This window comes from Fundulus heteroclitus, chromosome 11 (assembly GCF_011125445.2).
Source record: "Fundulus heteroclitus isolate FHET01 chromosome 11, MU-UCD_Fhet_4.1, whole genome shotgun sequence".
Lineage (NCBI taxonomy): Eukaryota > Metazoa > Chordata > Actinopteri > Cyprinodontiformes > Fundulidae > Fundulus > Fundulus heteroclitus.
The window spans coordinates 16,390,987-16,409,195 of record NC_046371.1 but is presented as its reverse complement, the minus strand read 5'-3'; the positions used below and the strand labels follow the sequence as shown (position 1 = coordinate 16,409,195).

Below are 18,209 nucleotides of genomic sequence, written 5' to 3'. Positions count from 1 at the left end.
TAGCAGTTAAAAAAAAAAACTATTTAAGCAAAAATCTTATCCGTCTGACAATATATGAAAAACAAGGGGTATGCGAAGAGTTTAAAATGGGGTTTCCAATTGTGGCTTATTTGGGCGAAGGGAATTGCAAGTTACATTTGAACGCCTCTCACCCTGACAGTTCCTACTTAGGGAAAAATCAAACCCACAAGCTTCCTAATGCTGCAGCTCAGTGCTCTGCAGAGAGAACCCAGGCAGACATATAAATTGGAACAATACTATTTTAGGGATAAGAGAATCAATTCAAAGGACATCAGCGTATCCAAATAGGTGATATTCGTAATTTGTTTTAAAAGAAACGGGAACTTTAAAATTAATACAATGATGTTACGATTGTTTCCGTTCCAAACTCCAATCTAGAAGGTGGCGACACTGCACTTAGAGATATTTTTTGCTTTCTTTTCAATCGCCATAAAAACACAAGAAGAAGAAGATCTTCAAGAACAACAACAAAAAAAAAGGAGTAAGAAAGATATTCATTGACAACAATCAAAGCCAACGCGGCTAGTTTTGGTAAAGGCACTATAGTCTTTATTTACAAAGTAGGAACGGGTTTTACGTTTCACTACACAAAAAAAGACTTCTACACTTGGGTGTAAATGTGTTACGATCTTTGTGCATAGAGCCAGGAGAGGTTTCTGTTTCTAAAACCTTACACTGCTAGACAGCAACACACTTAGGGATGGGCCAGTATGAAACTTCAATGGTATGATGACGCTGAATCAAAATACCACCTTCTCACAGTACTTCACCACATTTTTGAAACGAATTGCTTTGTGTAATTGCTTTAAAGCATTTCAGAAAACAGCAAGTATACATTTTTTTCTGCTAAAACATGAAATATTAATGTTATTGTTTTTACATTTTTGCTGTTCTGCTTTTTATGGAGTCATATTGGGAATATACCAAGCTGATATTGACTCAAAGCTGTTTATTAGCCAGGCTATCTGCTCTTGTAGCCAACCTATGGATGACACTCGTTTAATGTGCAGATTTTTATTAATTTATTTTTTGTGACCGCAATTTTTTCACCGTGAGGGAAAAGTGTTGTGATATTTCAGCCAAATGGTCGGCAGTGTTCAGCAGCATGAGAAGGAGGGGCAGTGCGGTGTAATGCTATGTTTGATTTGTCTCAAAAGTTGGAGCATTGAGGCAGGAATGAGATCACACCCATGTTAAAAGCATTATGGTCCTACTGGGATTTGCTAATTGTTTAGGTGCTATTAACATGTTTCCAAGTATTATATAGTAGTATGTTTCACTAGAAATAGTCAGAATTGCTAATATATAGGTGATGCAAGCAACTTTCATGACATTTTATATACACAGTCAGCATCCATGTTGGTTAATTATTTAGGGGGTAGACTATTCAGTAAGCTCCAACTTACTCAGAGTTACACTTTCAGGGGGTATTCTTGCTATTTTTTTTTTTTGCAAGGACCTTGAAAAAGTTGACACCCAAGGGCAAAGAGAGTTCACCATCACTTTATGATACATACAGCCAGCAAATATATTCCTTGGCATCTTCATTAATAAAAGGATTTAAACTGTAGGATTAGTATGACAGAATATTTGAGCAGTTTTAAAACCATGACTTTCTAAAACCTTGGTACACCAGAAACCGGCAAATGCCTTCTCGCCCTCTATGCTGATGACACAGCAGTTTTTCTGTCAAGTAAACACAGTTGCCCAGTTGTTTGATTGCCTACAGATTGCATGTAACATTACTCCGTCATATTATTGTGATAGAAGATAATAGCCATTTTGAATCTGTAACTACATTATACTTATGTCTTGATGGGAGTAACCAACCAATGCCTGATAAATGTATTACATAAATTTGATAAGGGGAATTGTTAGCACCGTGATTAGATAAACTGCAGTCAATGTTGCAAATTATCTGTTAATTTGTTAGAGTTTTGACTAAATCAATTATTTTTGTTTTATTTTGTCTGTTTTCTGTGTTATTGTTAGTTTTCTTACACAGGTTTTTATAATGTCTGCCGACAATAACACATTTGAAAGTGTGAAAAGTGTTATCCTGTCAGCTCATAAAAATACCACATCAGAAGAGAAGGTCAGCTTCTACAACCGCTGGGCAGACAACTATGATCGGGTGAGAAAACAGACAATAAATGAGTGCACTTGCATTTGTGTAACAACTCTGTAGATGTCCAAGACTGCAATAAGGTTTGCAAGTATAAATTATAAAAATAAAATATAAAAAACATAAAAATGTGCCAAATATTGTCACACACACACACACATATATATGTGTGTATGTATATATATATATATATATATATATATATATATATATATATATATATATATATATATATATCTTTATTTATTTATTTATTTATTTATTTATTTATTTATTTTTATATTATGATTGTAGTGTTCCGATAGTTCAGTTTAACTGCTGTAATTAGAGGAAATATTTTCTTCAGTAATACCAAGTTTCTTTGACATTTCAAGATGTTTACCTCTTTTACATTTGGTGTTTGGTGCGATGTTTCTTTTTTTAATCCATACTGAAAACTCTACAGAAGCTTTCAGTTTGCTTAACTTGTGACCTCCAATCAGTTAAAACGCAGGAAAACATCATACAGCTGGATAAGCACAAACATTTCCAAAGTTATCACAAAGTCTCTTAGACTTTTATTCACATTAAAATTTAAATACATGTGTTGTTTTTATTAACTGCTTTTAAGTCTTTTCTACAAACTGCTTTACAATGTGTTTTATCATTTATGCACACTGTCTCATGCAGGAAATGTTGCTGCATATTTGCTGGGTTTATATTCAGCATATTTTACACTGAAATTCAAATCTGCTGATCACCTATTGGGTTTTAGTGAGTTTCTTTTATTTACTTTGTCTACATCTCAATGTAAGTTGTTCCTCTGAAACTGAGAGGCTTTAATGTTGTCTCAGGTATGTTCAGAAAACTGATTAGCTTTCCATGTTTACCCTGTTTTGACAGGATATGGCTGTTTTGGACTACCGTGCACCCAGTCTGGCAGCAAACTGCATATCATCCTATTTCAGGGGTGTGCGAGAAGCAGCCATTGTGCTGGATGTGGCATGTGGAACAGGACTGGTGGCCAAACATGTGAGTAGTTGCTACACTGATTAGATAGATAGATTGATAGCCCAGTCCTCTGAGCTCTGCAGGCCGCCTTAAAGAAGAGCCTGCCCTCTCAGGCGGGAAATTAAACGATAGATAGATAGATAGATAGATAGATAGATAGATAGATAGATAGATAGATAGATAGATAGATAGATAGATAGATAGATAGATAGATAGATAGATAGATAGAAATGTGATATAAATAATTAAAATAGAGCTTATTAAAGTCAAATATGTAAAATACATAGTGACTATAAAAACACAAAAGTCTACAGTTTCCTATTAAATGCCATATTTTGTGATTTATAAATGTGGGACCATGATTAATTGTTAAAAAAAGACTTCTACACATAGTGTGGCATTTATTCTGCATTGTTCAACTAAAAAGACAATCTGTAAATGGAAAAAAAAAAATTAAATGCTGCAGTATGTTGGTTTGTCCACACCCATAAGGTAAAAATTTGTTGAAACTGCTTTGGTTTCAATTTCAGCTCTCAGTCTTCTTTGATAGGAGCCCATCAGCATCCTACATCTTGACCAGTTAATATTTGGCCAGAACTAAATCTGTTGTAAATCATTAGGGTCCCTTCAAGAGGGCTGCAGACAAGATATATTCTCTCTGAGAATATTTGAAAACTTTTGCAAGGTGAAGTGGGTAAATATTGTCTAATCATTAAAGCAAATGCAGTTACTGTTCACTGAATGCTGAAATTGAATCAAAAGCTAAGTATTAGTTTAGGGGTGTATGCAACAGGATTATTGCACTTTTTATCCCAGCAGATTGGCTTGTTTTTATGTGGTACGATGCTAAATAAATTGTTTTTACAACAATAAATACCATTGTGTACATACCGAGACCCCTAATAAAATGTGATAATTATTACTACTACTGCTTCTACAACGACTTCTACTAATAAAATTATTATTATTGTTATTATTATTATTGTTATTAATATTGATAGGGAGGCAAAAATGTCAGACAGCTTCATTTGACCGTATTTGTTTTTATAAATACACATTTCAAATGAAGAGCTTTGCTTTCTCTTTTATTCAGGGTCAGTCACAGTCACTAGCATGCCTGATACAAATGTCTGTGTTGAACAGATGAGAAAACTGGGGTTTGGACATTTTGTGGGTGTGGATGGAAGCGAGGCCATGCTGGACAAGGCGAGAGAGAGCGGCCTTTACCAGGACTTGAAGCACTGCCTGCTGGGAGAAGAGCCTCTACCTGTGCAGTGGGGTAATTAAACCTACACCAGATCACCTCATTAATCTCTCTTAACTTAAATGTTAATTCTTACTTTCACTGCTTGTTTTGGTTGCACATTTAACTTCTGAGCATTCTTGCGATCTTTATAAAAATCCATTAAATATAAGCACGAAGAAGCGAAAACGAGGGAACAGGGAGGATGTCATTTTAAACTAAAGCTAACTTCTCCTTACCTCCAGCGGGTACATTTGATGTGGTCCTGATTGTCGGAGCATTAAGTGTTGGTCAAGTCCCTGTGAGTGTCATCAGAGACATGTGCAAGGCCACCAAACCAGGTCAAAATATTTAGCTTTTTACTTACTTTCTAACTTGATCTCCACGTATAATCCCTCATTTTTCTACAGGCGAGACAAACCATGCTACTACTTCATTGCACTCTTTCATCCTTCCACTAGGTGGCTGCATTTGCATGACAACCAGAAGTAACCATGATAACCTGGAGTACAAAGCTGCCCTTGAAAGCGAGCTGAAGCAGATGGAGGAAGAGGAGCTCTGGACTTGTTTAGAGGTCACTGAGGTGGAAGACTGGGAGAGGGCTGTATCAGAGCAGGAGGACGGCTACATATCTGGAGCTGTGTACCTCTATAAGAAACTATAACACTAAATACAAAGGTGGACAACAATATGGTACCAGACAATGTAAAAAACACTTGTTCAAGTATAATAGTTTTTTAAATGAACTCACCACACCTGTATAAAAAAAGAGTTAAATAAAAGATACTTTATGAAAATATTGTTAGCGTCATGTTGGCACATTAGTATTAAACTGCATTCAAACCTAATCTTCACAAGGTTTTGCATGGTTGTCTTCAAAATGTTCAGTTTTGGTGTTGCACAGAGGCATTGTGCTGGTGAAGATTAGACTTGTTTTCCGTAGTTGAAGACGTTTCGCTTCCTCTCCAGGAAGCTTTCTCAATTCAAAAAGTCTGGAGTAATGATGAGTACCAAGCTTTATACCACTGGCCAAACAAAGGCCTTGTAATGGCTTAGATAACATGCAAATTCAACAGAAACAGGTCCACCCCTTAGTAATGGGCGGTCGTTAAAGCCATTAAGCCAGCAGATTGAACCGAAACTGGTCCACTCCTCTGTAACGGGGAGTCGTTAGGGTTGTTATTGGCCTGCCTTACAGGAACAATGTTTTAATGCACAGAGGCATTAAAATCTGACCTGTTCGTGCACAGGTCACATACGGCTTTAGAAGGTTTGGTACATAATAAGTGTGTATATACATACATTAGTCCCCTTTTTCTTTCATACGTCAGTGCAGTGATTAGATTTTGTGATTTAGCAGTTTACACAGACGAAGACAGACAAAGATATCTTTAGTACTAACCTTCCTTTGACAAGCAGGCTCTGTGTAAACAATAAATTTCCTCTAAATCATGTTCTAAGCCTGTCATGAAAGATGCCGGTATAACGTATTCTGAGAACTTTTTATTCCAGTTTGTTCACGATGTTTGATTTGGGATGCCTCACTTGCCTGCTGATGGTACTCTGAAGAGTAAATATGTGAGTCGGCAATGGAGGTTTTAATTTAAAAAAGAAATTAATTGAGCCTGATATTAAAAACACAATGTACCTTTATTTATTGATTTGAAATTTATGTGTTCCTTTTGATCGTCCCAGTGTGCTAAAATGTTTCTATATGAAAAACTTGTTGACAGTATTATTGACATCATTAAAGCTCAGTCCTCTGAGCTCTGTAGGCCCCCCTTAAAGAAGGGGCTGCCCTCCCAGGTTGGGAATAACCGGTAACCATAATAAATAATGTTAAAGATAAGTTTTTGTGTTTAGTGTACATTTTATATCAGATAGGGACATCCATCCACCCTTCCAAGTTTTGTTTTTCTGCCTTCTAACTACCACAGTAAAAATAACAGCAATACATTCATTGCAAAATTTTGTATTTCAGAAATCTGAAAGGTGGGTCCAGAAAAGTGTGACGTTTTAAAAGGAACCTAGATTGAGCTTTTCATGTTAGACATACATCAATGTTTCCTGTTTTTCAAGTCTCTTTTCTAAACCACTTTTTTTTTTCCAGAACGTTTGGCCCAGTTTAAGTTGCCATGCTCTTTTTTGTTGTATCTGAGTATTTTAATATCTGTATGTCTAAGTATTATCTCTTTTATCTTTCTTATTTTTGTACAGCTGCTTGAGTAAACCTGCTGTTTTTGAAATGTTCTTTATAAATAAGTTGATTTTGGATTTTAGATATATAATAATTTAGTACCTTAGAACAGAATTTCTGTCAAAACAAAGTGGATGAATCTGCTTGAGTGATCTACCTCGGAGCAGGATGATCAATTCAGAAATCCAGGGCGGCCTGTATCTACCTTTGCTGTAGATGAGATTTTTAAAAATGATGATTTATCAATTTGGGTAAGAAAAAAAACATTAAGGTTCCCAACATTAACTTCTTAATGTTGGGATTCACACAGCGACCTACGGTATCACATGTAGTATTTACGTCTAAAACAGCCAGCAGAGCTCTTTGGTCACAAAAATGCATTTTACATCATCTGAAAACTTCTTTCATTTGTTCTGTTCATTATCTGCTGCTGTTGCAGCTTGAGTCAAAGCTAAAAACAAAATCTGCCTGATATAGAGCCTATGGTTGTAACAAGTTGTAGCCAACATGATTCAACCCCCATGCCAATTAGGCTTTTTGGCAAAAAATGCAAAAACTAGTAGCTGGTTGCAATAAATAGAATAAAATAAAAGCACTTTAAATAGCTCAAGTCATAATATTACCAATAGTTGTTTCCAAATTAAAGCCAAAATAATTGTACTACAGTCTCAAAATATTCAAACCCCTCAGAGAACTGCTTAGTTCCCCATTTGCTGATGTGACCTCTTGCAAACAGGATTCAAAGCAAAGTTAGCTTCTGGTTATGTTCCTTTTGAGGCAAATTTGTACCCTTGGTTTACCTAATTATAAGTGCAGCTGGGTGTACCAGGAAACAAGTTTTGTAGATTTAACAAGAGCAGCGTTATGAAACAACGCAGCAGAGCACCAGCCTCTTAAAGTCCATTAATGATGAAGAGATTAAGAAAAATCATGGTTTGCACACATTTGGTAAACAGAGAGCAGCTAAACAAACTCATGATTCTTAAACAGTATGGAAAATATTTGTATTTTTTAGATTTGATTCCCTGACTTCCTTATGCCCTTCCATCATCTTCTTGTGCTCTATCTCCTTTTTATTACTCAAATCCTACAACAAAAAAAGTTTTGAAGGCTTTTCCGTAGAGCTTCTGTTAGTTGATATGATTTTATTTTTTAGGTTTTTTTTATATTAAGTAAAGCTAATTACTAAAGTTACGTAATCAAACAATATTATTGGATTTGCCTTACAGGAAAGGTTTGAGCTCTGTCATAGAAGAAAAATCGTTTTCTGAGGCTTCATAGCAGAAATTCTGTTTGCTGATTCCCATAAAAAAACATTTTTATTGATATTTTAATATCATTAAAGTCATCATTGATTCTTTAAGTGATCTGTGAAGCTAGAGGACAATACCAGTTATTAATTTGGGAGAGATCAAACTTTTCTCAACAACCTCGCTGTGTCGTCACCTATTATGATAGAAATGGCTCACCGGTGTCAGGCAAAGCGCAAGCAAATGTTTTGTTACACAACATAGCCTTGGGGGGTATCTACATACAACCTTTACCTTTGTATACACCCCCCAGATAAAGTTGAAAGTCACCATAGACACATTTATGCAGATAACACAGTCTACATGACGCGGTTTATTTTTGGCATTCTGGATGATGGCCATACATTTTGCTTGTATGAGTCTGCAGTTCATTTGAACCAGCAAAAGATAACATGATTCACTGAAACTCAATGAAAAATCCTCTGCAAACATGCCGCTTCCTCCTTTAACAAAGTCCAGTTCTATTGTGATCTCTGTCAAACCAGTTTGTCCTGAAACTCAGCATAGCTGCAGCAAGACTGAGAGACCAGGGTGTTTGTCAGCACCTTTTTTTCCTTTAATATATAAAGAATGAGTGGGGGGGAAAATTTGTGTTTTTCACATTTTGTCAATTTATTAAAAAGTAAGAATACAGTTTCTCAGTGATCTGTTTAAATAAAATAAAAATACAATCACATTTACATGTGTTGATAAAAAAACACAGTATTTACAGAAACCTTTGTTGACAAGAAGAAAAACCTGTGTAATAAAGTGACATTTTACATCCACACATTTACGTGTATAGTAAAATAAATTGAAGAAATAAAAATAATCATTCATTCAACATATATCAAGTTGCTAAGGATCAGTAAAATAAAATAAAATAAAATAAAAAAATAAACCTATAAGCCTGAGGTAAAAAATAAAATTCATATTTATTCAGTGCATTCAAACACTAAAAAACAGCTGATGCAGTGTAACATTATGGCAAGTTAAAAGCTACAATTCAAGTTAAACAAGTCAACGCGTCAAGAAGTTGAACATACTTGTTTTACTTGTTACAGTCAGTTAAAGCACATGCATGCTAAAACTTCATTTTGTTGCCTTTATGTTGACAAATTTCCTTCACATTAACCAAGATGTAGAATGATTATATCTAATATAAACCTTAGGATCTAGTCATATTCTACAGAATGACACGTTAAACTTCTAGATTTAAGTGACAGCAAGCTAAATGTAAACTAAAGTATAAATGCTTTCCGTCTCTTAGAGCTCGTATTACAGGTATGTTTTTGTAGGGTTTGGTGTGGTGTCTTCATTTTCACTGGCGACTGATAAAGTTTCGTCCAGCTCAGCTCGTTTCAGCTGAGACTTTGTTGACGGCGCTTCGCTGTGCTCGGACCTTCTGGACTCAGGTCTTTTCATCTGAGACTTGGTCGATGGAGCCCAGGACTTCTCTGAGTCCTCTCTCGTGTCCTGCTCGGATTCAGCGTCGTGCGGCGGCCTTGTGTACGCCGGCGGCTTCGCTGTCGCCGGCTCCATGCTCTGGGGCTCAGGGAACATGGTCCTGATGGGCTGGGCCATCGCTGTTGGTGCCCTGGTGAGATGGGAGCCCACCTGGGTGGACCCGTTGGAGGAGCGAACCACCACGTAGCGGACAGACGGGTTCTTGTCCGTGTCGTGGGCTTTGAGCGGGCAAGCTGAGTGGATGAACAGACCCCCTCCCAGGGTGAGCAGAATGGCTGCCCCCCAGCCAATGTAGAGGCAGGCTCCGAGCTCCCTCCTCTGAGCGTCTATGGCTGCGCCGTAGAACTTTTTCACCACCGACGAAGCCGCCCATGCCGTGGGGATGAGACAGAGCAGCCCAGCGACCATTAGCACCACCCCTGCTGCTACAGCCACTTTCCCCTTTGAAGCACCATCCTCATCCAAGAACCGGGTGCATTTACCACCCACGAAGGCCAGGAGGAGGCCCACGCTGCCCGTAACAACAGCAAGGACCATGAGTGCCCTGGCGGCCTTCGTGTCGGTGGAGAGAGCGAGCTGAGACTCATAGGGCTTGCACTGCATCTGTCCCGTGCTTTGAACCACACAGGTCATCCAGATTCCCTCCCAGATAGTCTGAGTAGTCACTATGGAGCTGCCCACAAAGGCGGTCACCCTCCACATAGGCAGCACACAGCTGGCGAAGACCCCTATCCAGCCCACGATGCACAGGGCACTGGCCAGGAGCTGCATTCCCATTGAAGCCATGATGGGAAGATCTTTGAAGCTGCTGGAAAAAAAAAATCCTCACAGACCTTTCAGGGCTGCCTCTCTCGATCCCTGCAGTGTTTTTGTTTCCCTGTAGTGTCGCTTTCTCTCTCTCTGATCAGTCTTCTCTGCTGTCTTTTTCAGTCCTTAACATGTGCCGCCGCTTTCACATGCCTGCATTTCTGACCAACACCAACGTTTCTGCGGCGAGACCGCTGACAATTTCAGTTCCTCTGCTATCCTCTGGTGTCTTTTTTAAGCTCCAGGTGTGTCTCACTTCAGCCGCACTTCATTTGTTTACAGGATATTTCCATCTGTCACGGTCCCTCCCCTTTTTGTGTCTCTCGCTGCAAACCTTCCCCTCCCCTTGTTGACCTGTCCCTTCTGACTTTATTGCTCTACCTGAGAGCTCTTTCTCTTCTGACACCTGAGCACCTGTCGCTGTGCTACTGGCCAGGTGAACATGTGCCACACCTATTCTACTGGGGAAAGAAAGAGGAGGAGAATGACAGAAAGAAGTGACATCATCCATCCCTACTCTCATTATCTTCCGCTGTTAAGGGTGTTTTGTAATAGTAAACATTCACTCATTTATAAACAAATAGAATTAATTACAGGATTACATTAACAGCAACTGAGCTTGAGAGTCAGTTAAGAGCTTTGGCCTTGATATAGAAAGATGGTGTTAGAAAATTATGTTTTACATATAAAAAATGTGTTTTTGATGAGCATCATACTCGTGTTGAAGTGACTAAAGAGACGAAGCCAAAAAATCACCTCTCATGGTTATAGAGTACCTGTAGTTCTAATGTTTTTCAGAAGAGCAGGAGGTGAAATGTTGGCTAGAATTTCCTGGGACAAAACCAGTTTCACCCGAGCAGAATTCACCCATGAGAAAAACCGGTTTAAAACATGCAAACACCCTTCCATTCTCATATGTGCACTCGACGCAACATAACAGGTTTTAATTTGGCATAAAATAACCTTTAGTTCCTTTTGTCATTGGGTTGCAAACAGTGACTCTTTGTGTATTCATTTCTTTTTTTTTTGTCCTTACAATGTAATTTAGTTCTTAGCATATGTTTGTAATTTTCCATTGTTTTTTTCACCTTCCCCTCTCTCCTCCTTTGGTGTTGCTATATTCTACAGCTTCGGGTGTTTTTCCTCACTGTTTGAATTTCGCTAGCTGAAACTAGGCTGTAGTGACAGAAACTGTGGTGTCTTTGGTGGAAAGTTGTGTGGCAGCGCTGTCACTTTACAACAGATGTTCTCAAGGTGTTTAAGCAAGCCGGATGTGATGACGAGGAAATAAAACTAAAATAAATTAACACGCAATGTTTTTGTACCATTGCAAACCGTTTTTTTTTTAATTTTGTTTCTTTTTTTAAACTGTTCACCAGAAAATGAATAAAAAATAACTATGTAGTGAGCTAGTTAGTTATCTAACTAGCTTAGGTAAAAGACAAAAGCCTTTTGATCCAAAAAATATGTCCACACCTTGGTAAAAAATTCTAAGACCTTGTGGGAGAATGTGTTATGATGTTACACACATGGGAGAATGTGTTGCTATGGTATTATAAAAAAACTAAAAAACTTTATTTGTTGTCTATAAACTCTGAATATTGGGGACAATGTACTGAAAATATGAACTATGACAGAAAAATATTTTTTCCATCATAGTAAATATATTTCTGATCTATCTATTGCCATGAAATACGTAACAGATGTCTGTAACAACCCTAGAAATCCACACATGAAAAGAATGCAAAACAATTTAGTCCATCAATGAAGTTATGTGTAATGAAGACGAATGGTACAGGTAATAGGTAGAAAAGCATGCAAAAAAAAAAAAAAAAAAGCCAGAGAGCCTAGAAACCAGCTGAAATCTGTCAGTATTTAAAAGGTTTTACTTCTCCTATGTTCAACAAATGTTCCTGGTTGTTATGGATGTATTTCTAAATTTTCTTCTGAGCAAAGCCAAAACAATAACCCAGAAATGATGACATCAAAAGCAATGAGCTGCTTTGAAGTGCACAGTAATGGAAGACAAAGATGAAGAAACGTTCTGAGATTTTTTTTTACAAAGAATCTGAACATGAAACAAATGTGGATTTCCAATCACGACGATGGTCATAAACCAAGCAGCCAAGGAAACACCTTATTGGTTTCACATAAAAAGTAAAACATTATGATTTTATGATATTTTCATAGATTGAAAATCTATGGAGAGAACTGAAGATAGGACCACATGGAAAAGACCACCAGAACATAAGATCTAAACAAAGTTTGTGGAAGAATGGGTCAAAGAAAATCATCACACCTGGGCTAGTTTCCTCCATACAGAAGAAGTCTGGAAGTTGTCATTCACAAAAAAGGCTTTTCAAAGCATTTAATACTATAAGTGTGTTCAATAATTCCTCCTTGTGTCTCAATGTTTAACCATAAGTTCCTTTGCGTACTAATATGCTTTGATTTCTTTGTATGTCTGAAATACTTGGATTGGAACAGCTGGGCTATTCCTTAACTTTAATTTTCTTCAAGTGAAGTAATTTATTTATTTATTTATTGAATGTATGATGGGATTAGATGTGAAGTTTTAAAAATGCTATCCCCTAGCAAACACCTGAACATTTGGAAAAGGAAAAAAAAAGTGAAGTGAATTTCTGTGTTGATTTGGCTCTATGTTTTGGATTAGTTCCTGTTTCAAGATAGGGTTTTTATTTAAATTGTGAGGATATTTCAAAACCCCCACAGTGCCAAAAACAGACCCACAGTATCAGCTATCCACCATCATGCTTCTCAGTGGGATGATTTTCTACTTATTCATTCTTTCTTTTATGCCAGAGCTATCTGGACCATTTGTTGCCAAAAAGCTTCTAGTTTTCCAGTTAAAGTCCCAGCAGCATTTATGCCAATACTGAATGTCTCCCAGAAAGAAATGGCATGTAATTAATGTTTAAAGTCGTTAAAAGAGTTAATGACCTGAATATCCCATTCAGGAACGTGCTCCTATGCAAACTTGATTCCTCATCTAGACTTGTCATAGTTGTAGTTGTTAAAAACGTATTATTTAATTATTCTGACTGTAAATATGGGCCAGTTTAAGTGAGTAGCTTTTAGCGGGTAGCCATTTCTTGACTTACAAGAATAAAACACACATATGCCTAACTTAAATGGCATGTTTTCTTGTCTTTCATATTCCTTTTGCTAATAACAAATGAGCTTCTGCGTCTGGTTATAAGCCTGGCAAAACAGCCACGGGTTACTATTTAAGTGTTTTTAACACAGTACAGTATAATTTAAAATCTTCATTTATATTCATTTTAAAGAGATTTTCAGGGTTGCCTATAATTGAAGTTTTTTACCACTAAGCAAATGTGCTCAAATTAATGGTGTGAGGTTATGTTGTTGCATGCAACACATCTTCAAATGTCTTTATCAGGGTGGACAAAGAGCGAGTAAATGTCCAAAGGCTCCAGATTTGCTTAGTCACCCTTGGTCTAACCATTGCTGCATAGCTGCTTTGCTTCTGGTGGTTTCTTTGGTGCCTTCATTTCACTTCTTGTTAGTTCCAGATTGTTAGAGTATGTATCATTCATGCGTGTGTCGCTCCTTTTGTTCGCCTTAAATAACACACTTTGTTCGACCCTCACTGGCCTGCGTCCAGCATTTGGGTCAGTCTGCCATCCTCTTCCCACAGTACATAATTTCTTGGTGGCCTTTTCGCACTTATTGAAACACAGCACTTTGTCTGATATATAACAATTTGTAGAGCAAATATTAGTAGAATCCATGTCAAAAGTTGACTTAATTTTAAGCTAAGATAGTCAAAACCTGCTCGAGGTTGATGGTGAGGAGTGAAATTGGGCTTAAACATCTAAAATGTTTTAGAACAACACAGAACAGGTCGTTCACATTACTATATAAATATCTTCTCCTGCTACTTTGCTTACTTTTTTTCTTTGAAAATTGCATTCATAGCCTTTCCAGATTTCATATTAGTTTCATTCTAATAAGAAGTTTACACCTAAAAAAAAGGAAATAAGAAATATAATTAAAATAAATCAAAAATAATTTTTTATTTTGTAATAAATATGACTTTCATTTACATTTTGAATAAAAATTACATCTCACAAATGATAAAAAAAAAATTGTTAACAGCGTAGCACTAGAAATTGCTTACTTAGTGCCAAATATTTCACAAGTGGAGCATTACTGTTTTCGCTATAGTGCTCTGCTTGATACGTTTGCAAAAAACCTTTATTGGACATTATTTTGGGATTATTTCAAGTTCAAAGGACACAGAAACGTAAAGATAAAAGAAAAAGAAAGATGAGGCAAAATGTTAAAAGGGAGAAAAGGTGACAAAAACAGAGCGGAGGAAAAAGAGTGGAAGGTAACATCCTTGTAGTCTTCTTCTACACCTGCAGAAAGTGAAAACCAAGGCTAAATACAGGGTTAAACTGTATAGGCGTGTATCTGTAAGCACCTGGATCCAAGCACCTGCAGGTGTTTGTGAGGTCATGCTTGTATGTGTAAGTTTTTACCATAAGAGAAATGCTCAGTAGTGGTTGTGAGGAGCCAAACGACCCAGAACGTCGAGGCAAATGCCGGGGAATCCAGAACACCAGTCGCCCGAAAGGCCCCCCAGTGCGCAGGAGACCAAGAAGGAGCAACACAGGGATAGATGCGTCCTCCATCCCAGAAAAGAGCAAAGGAAAGGGCTGGTGCCTATATCCAGCTGTTGAAGTACAGTTACATTGCATTAAATTATTTCGGGGCTACCTTGGTTTGCAATATTTTGGGTTAAGTAGCTGTTGTGAGGAGTTGGTAGAGGTGGGGGCTCTGCAGCAATCAATGGGCGAGAGGCGGTTCCACCCTGGACAGATCTATCTATGGTATTTTTTCTTATAGTTATTATCATTATAACCTCCAACGTCCGGCGGGAGGTTTTCAGTCAACAGAGGTGGGAGAAGCTCCACTTAGCTGTCACATTTGATTTCATTGGCTATGTCAATCTGATTTGTCAGCTATAATATGTTCCTTATTAAACTGAGAAAATTAGAAGTAAAATGAAAGTTTTTTCTTCTGTTTTATCGTTATCTAACTGAACAGTTTTTGCAGAACTTTTTCTGATAATTTGTTTTCATTCATTTTTTTATGATAATAACTAATATTGTCTTTAAAAAAACAAAAAAGTTAAATAGCAGAAGTTTTGCATTCATTAAAACAACGGTTTTGTGCGTCCTGGGTGTCTGGAGAAATTACGTGGCTTGCATTCAGAAAATGAAACATTGCTTAGAACCTCGTCTTTCTTTTACAGCAGCTTTCAAACTGCCAGCAGCACCCGCAATTTAATCATTTAAATGGGACGAATTGAATTGGTTTTGCCTAATTTATCCATTGCGGACCCAATCTTTGAAAATTACCTACAACACCCCCGCTTCTTGCACCCACAATTTTTTTTTCTGCCAACAAAATTTAGTGCTTCTTCTTTGAAGATCAGGTCCTAAGTTATAGGTTCAAATCAGGAATCTGGAGGGGCCACACTAAAATGTTCAGATTACTTCTTGTCAAAAGGAACATGTTGGTAAAATTAAAATAATAATTTGGGTATCAGTAGTTTTGGGCCTAAATTTATCTGCTTGAATCATCACAACGGAGGCTTACTGGCATGACTCATTCTGAAAATATGTGATTTTTTTTTTTTTTTAGATCTCCTTATCAGCTAATTGCATAGTTGAGTTCATGAGGAAGAGCCTGTTTATCATGTCTTAAATGCTTCATGTTGAAACACTTAAACAGGTCCCTACTTTTCAAACCTTAGATCTATTTTCCAAACTGGCACACATTTTCTTATTTTTTATTCTTTCTTATTTAAACTCTTTTTAAAATTGTGATGGAGACAAACTATTGTTTGTTTTGTTTGCTTTTTTTGTTTGCTTTTGTGGCATTATGATTCTTTCAAAACTAATTAAAAGTAAGTAAATGACCCAAGGATTTTTTCCAGATGTAACATTTTTTGTTTTAATTTATTTCACAATTATTCACAAACCGATAAACTACAAGCAAAGAATCCCCCATGAAAACAGCGCTGTCATTCTGTCTTGTTTTTGCTAGGCTGTTTTTATCTAGCAGGCAGGGATCATTGTCCCGCAACCTGTTTGTGGAGATTCCTTCATGTTCACAAGCAAAACAAAATGTACTGAGGTTTTTACCACAAATGTTTGTGTTACTGAGGGCATTGGCAACACTTTAAAAGAAAAAAGGCAGCCAGAACACTTGACTTTAGTTTTAATTATACAGAGTGAAAAAAAAAAAATCAAATAATGTGCAGTTGAATTCACAAAGACATAATAGTTAAAAATCAGGATCAGCTTTTATATAATTAGAGATTGGTCTGTACAAATGTTGTGAGTTATACATTGAAAAAAAAAACAACTGGATACAAGAACATAGGATAAAACATAGAATGTGACGTTTTATCATAAAAAAAAAACAATGTCTCTATGTTTATGTATTTATATGTGTTTATAAAGTCAGAATCAAATGGCTGCATATTTCTCAAAATAAATGACTCCCACATATCATGAACCTTTAAAAACTACAACAGATGTTCTACTCATTCTTGCTGCCAAAGTTTCTGTCTGTTTCTTCACAATATTTCACCTGCTATAACTTGGCTCATCTTCACCAGTCGGACGTAAGGCTTTCATAAAATCTTGTCTTGTTTCATCTTCACCCGTCTAAACGTAGGCTTTGCTGACCGCGGACTGAGCCTTGGAGTACCTAACGTCGTAGTCGTCGTCCTTGGGGGGGCAGGAGCTGCAGAGGAGCCCACCGCCGATGAAGAGAAGCCCAGAAGCGCCCCAGCCGATGTAGAGGGAGGCCCCCAGTTCCCTCTTCTGAGCGTTTATCAGAGTTGGGTTGTAGAAGTCCCGAATGATTGTGTTGGCAGTCCAGCAAACCGGGATGAGGAGCAAGACGCCCGCGATGAGAAAGATGATACCTGCAGCGACGGCCACTTTGCTCTTTCGGACTTCATCTGGTATGAAGTTGGTGCACTTGCCGCCCACTATGCCCATCATGATCCCGATGACTGAAACGATGATGGAAATGACCACCAGGGCTCTGGCGGCCTGCAGGTCTTGAGGCAACTCCAGAAGGGAATCGTAAACCTTGCACTGCATCTGGCCCGTGCTCTGAGTCACGCAGTTCATCCACAAACCCTCCCATATGATCTGAGAGGTGACGATGTTGGCGCCGATGAAAGCCGTGACTTTCCAGGTGGGGAGGCCGCAGACGATGATGGTCCCCAGGAAGCCGATAAGGGCCAAAGCCATACCGAGGATCTGTCTTCCTCCGGCCACCATGTTGGAGCGCTCTTGCTTGCAGGAAAGCAGTCGTGTCTTGCCGAGGGCTTGAGGAACGTGGTTGTTGCGAGCTGATGGGGTAGTGGCTGTGGTTGCTGGTTTTAATGTCAGACAAGAGGTCAGAGGAGGAGTTAGTGTTGGCTGTGAGTTGAAACTGGTTTCTGAGTATACTTGCCAAACCGGATCTTTACAGCGACAAACAGCATGGTTTTGAAGGTGAAATGAAAGAAAATCAGGGAAGTACCCAAAAAAGAAGAGTCAAACTGGGTGATCTCAGGACACTGTCTTGTTGGTTCTGCTGATTTCATTTCATTTTGACATTTTCAAAAAAACAACTCTGGAATAAAAATACAGTTGAAGCTAAATTTGCCAATAGAGAGACACCAGGTGACCGATGGAAGAAAAAGAATGCAGCCACACTGCTACCATCCCAGTTTCAGTCTCAGCTCCTTGTTTATTCTGCACAAACTGTTGCAGTCTGTCTTTTAATTAAATAAATCACATTTTAAACACATCTAGTGACACGAGAGCCGGTTATATACAAGTACACAATACAAAACACTCAAAAGTTGTTTCCTGGTAGAACATTTCAAGATAATTTGCATGTCTAATCGATACTCAATGTGATAACTTGCAGGAATTTGAGCATGCACGTCACCTCTGGCTGGAAGCCTTATCTCACTCTTCATTAAGGTCACATCCGGCACAATGTAACCAA

The 18,209-nt window shown here is 37.8% G+C and overlaps 3 protein-coding genes across 3 annotated transcripts; 1 reads left to right on the top strand and 2 right to left on the bottom strand.

The window, feature by feature from the left end:
- Positions 1-492: 492 nt before the first annotated feature.
- mettl27 (methyltransferase like 27) lies at positions 493-5,148 on the top strand. The gene is made up of 6 exons (XM_036142979.1): positions 493-552; positions 2,014-2,155; positions 3,029-3,157; positions 4,280-4,415; positions 4,625-4,720; positions 4,841-5,148. Exons 2-6 carry the CDS (start codon positions 2,036-2,038, stop codon positions 5,041-5,043), a joined length of 684 nt encoding a protein of 227 aa, XP_035998872.1. The 5' UTR covers positions 493-552; positions 2,014-2,035; the 3' UTR covers positions 5,044-5,148.
- Positions 5,149-8,479: 3,331 nt separating this feature from the next.
- On the bottom strand, positions 8,480-10,229 carry LOC105917871 (claudin-4). Its single transcript, XM_012852805.3, has one exon. The coding sequence runs from the start codon at positions 10,116-10,118 to the stop codon at positions 9,144-9,146; it is 975 nt and encodes a 324-aa protein (XP_012708259.1). The 5' UTR covers positions 10,119-10,229; the 3' UTR covers positions 8,480-9,143.
- A 6,166-nt stretch (positions 10,230-16,395) lies between these two features.
- On the bottom strand, positions 16,396-17,590 carry LOC105917869 (claudin-4). Its single transcript, XM_021310761.2, has one exon. It carries the CDS (start codon positions 17,489-17,491, stop codon positions 16,865-16,867), a length of 627 nt encoding a protein of 208 aa, XP_021166436.2. The 5' UTR covers positions 17,492-17,590; the 3' UTR covers positions 16,396-16,864.
- Between the last annotated feature and the right edge of the window lie 619 nt (positions 17,591-18,209).

Coding starts and splice junctions, on each gene's coding strand:
- LOC105917871 (XM_012852805.3), bottom strand. CDS start 10,118: ATGGCTTCAATGGGAATGCAGCTCCTGGCCAGTGCCCTGTGCATCGTG.
- LOC105917869 (XM_021310761.2), bottom strand. CDS start 17,491: ATGGTGGCCGGAGGAAGACAGATCCTCGGTATGGCTTTGGCCCTTATC.
- mettl27 (XM_036142979.1), top strand. CDS start 2,036: ATGTCTGCCGACAATAACACATTTGAAAGTGTGAAAAGTGTTATCCTG. Junction 3,158..4,279: donor CAGGACTGGTGGCCAAACAT/GTGAGTAGTTGC, acceptor TGTGTTGAACAG/ATGAGAAAACTGGGGTTTGG. Junction 4,721..4,840: donor GTGCAAGGCCACCAAACCAG/GTCAAAATATTT, acceptor TCCTTCCACTAG/GTGGCTGCATTTGCATGACA.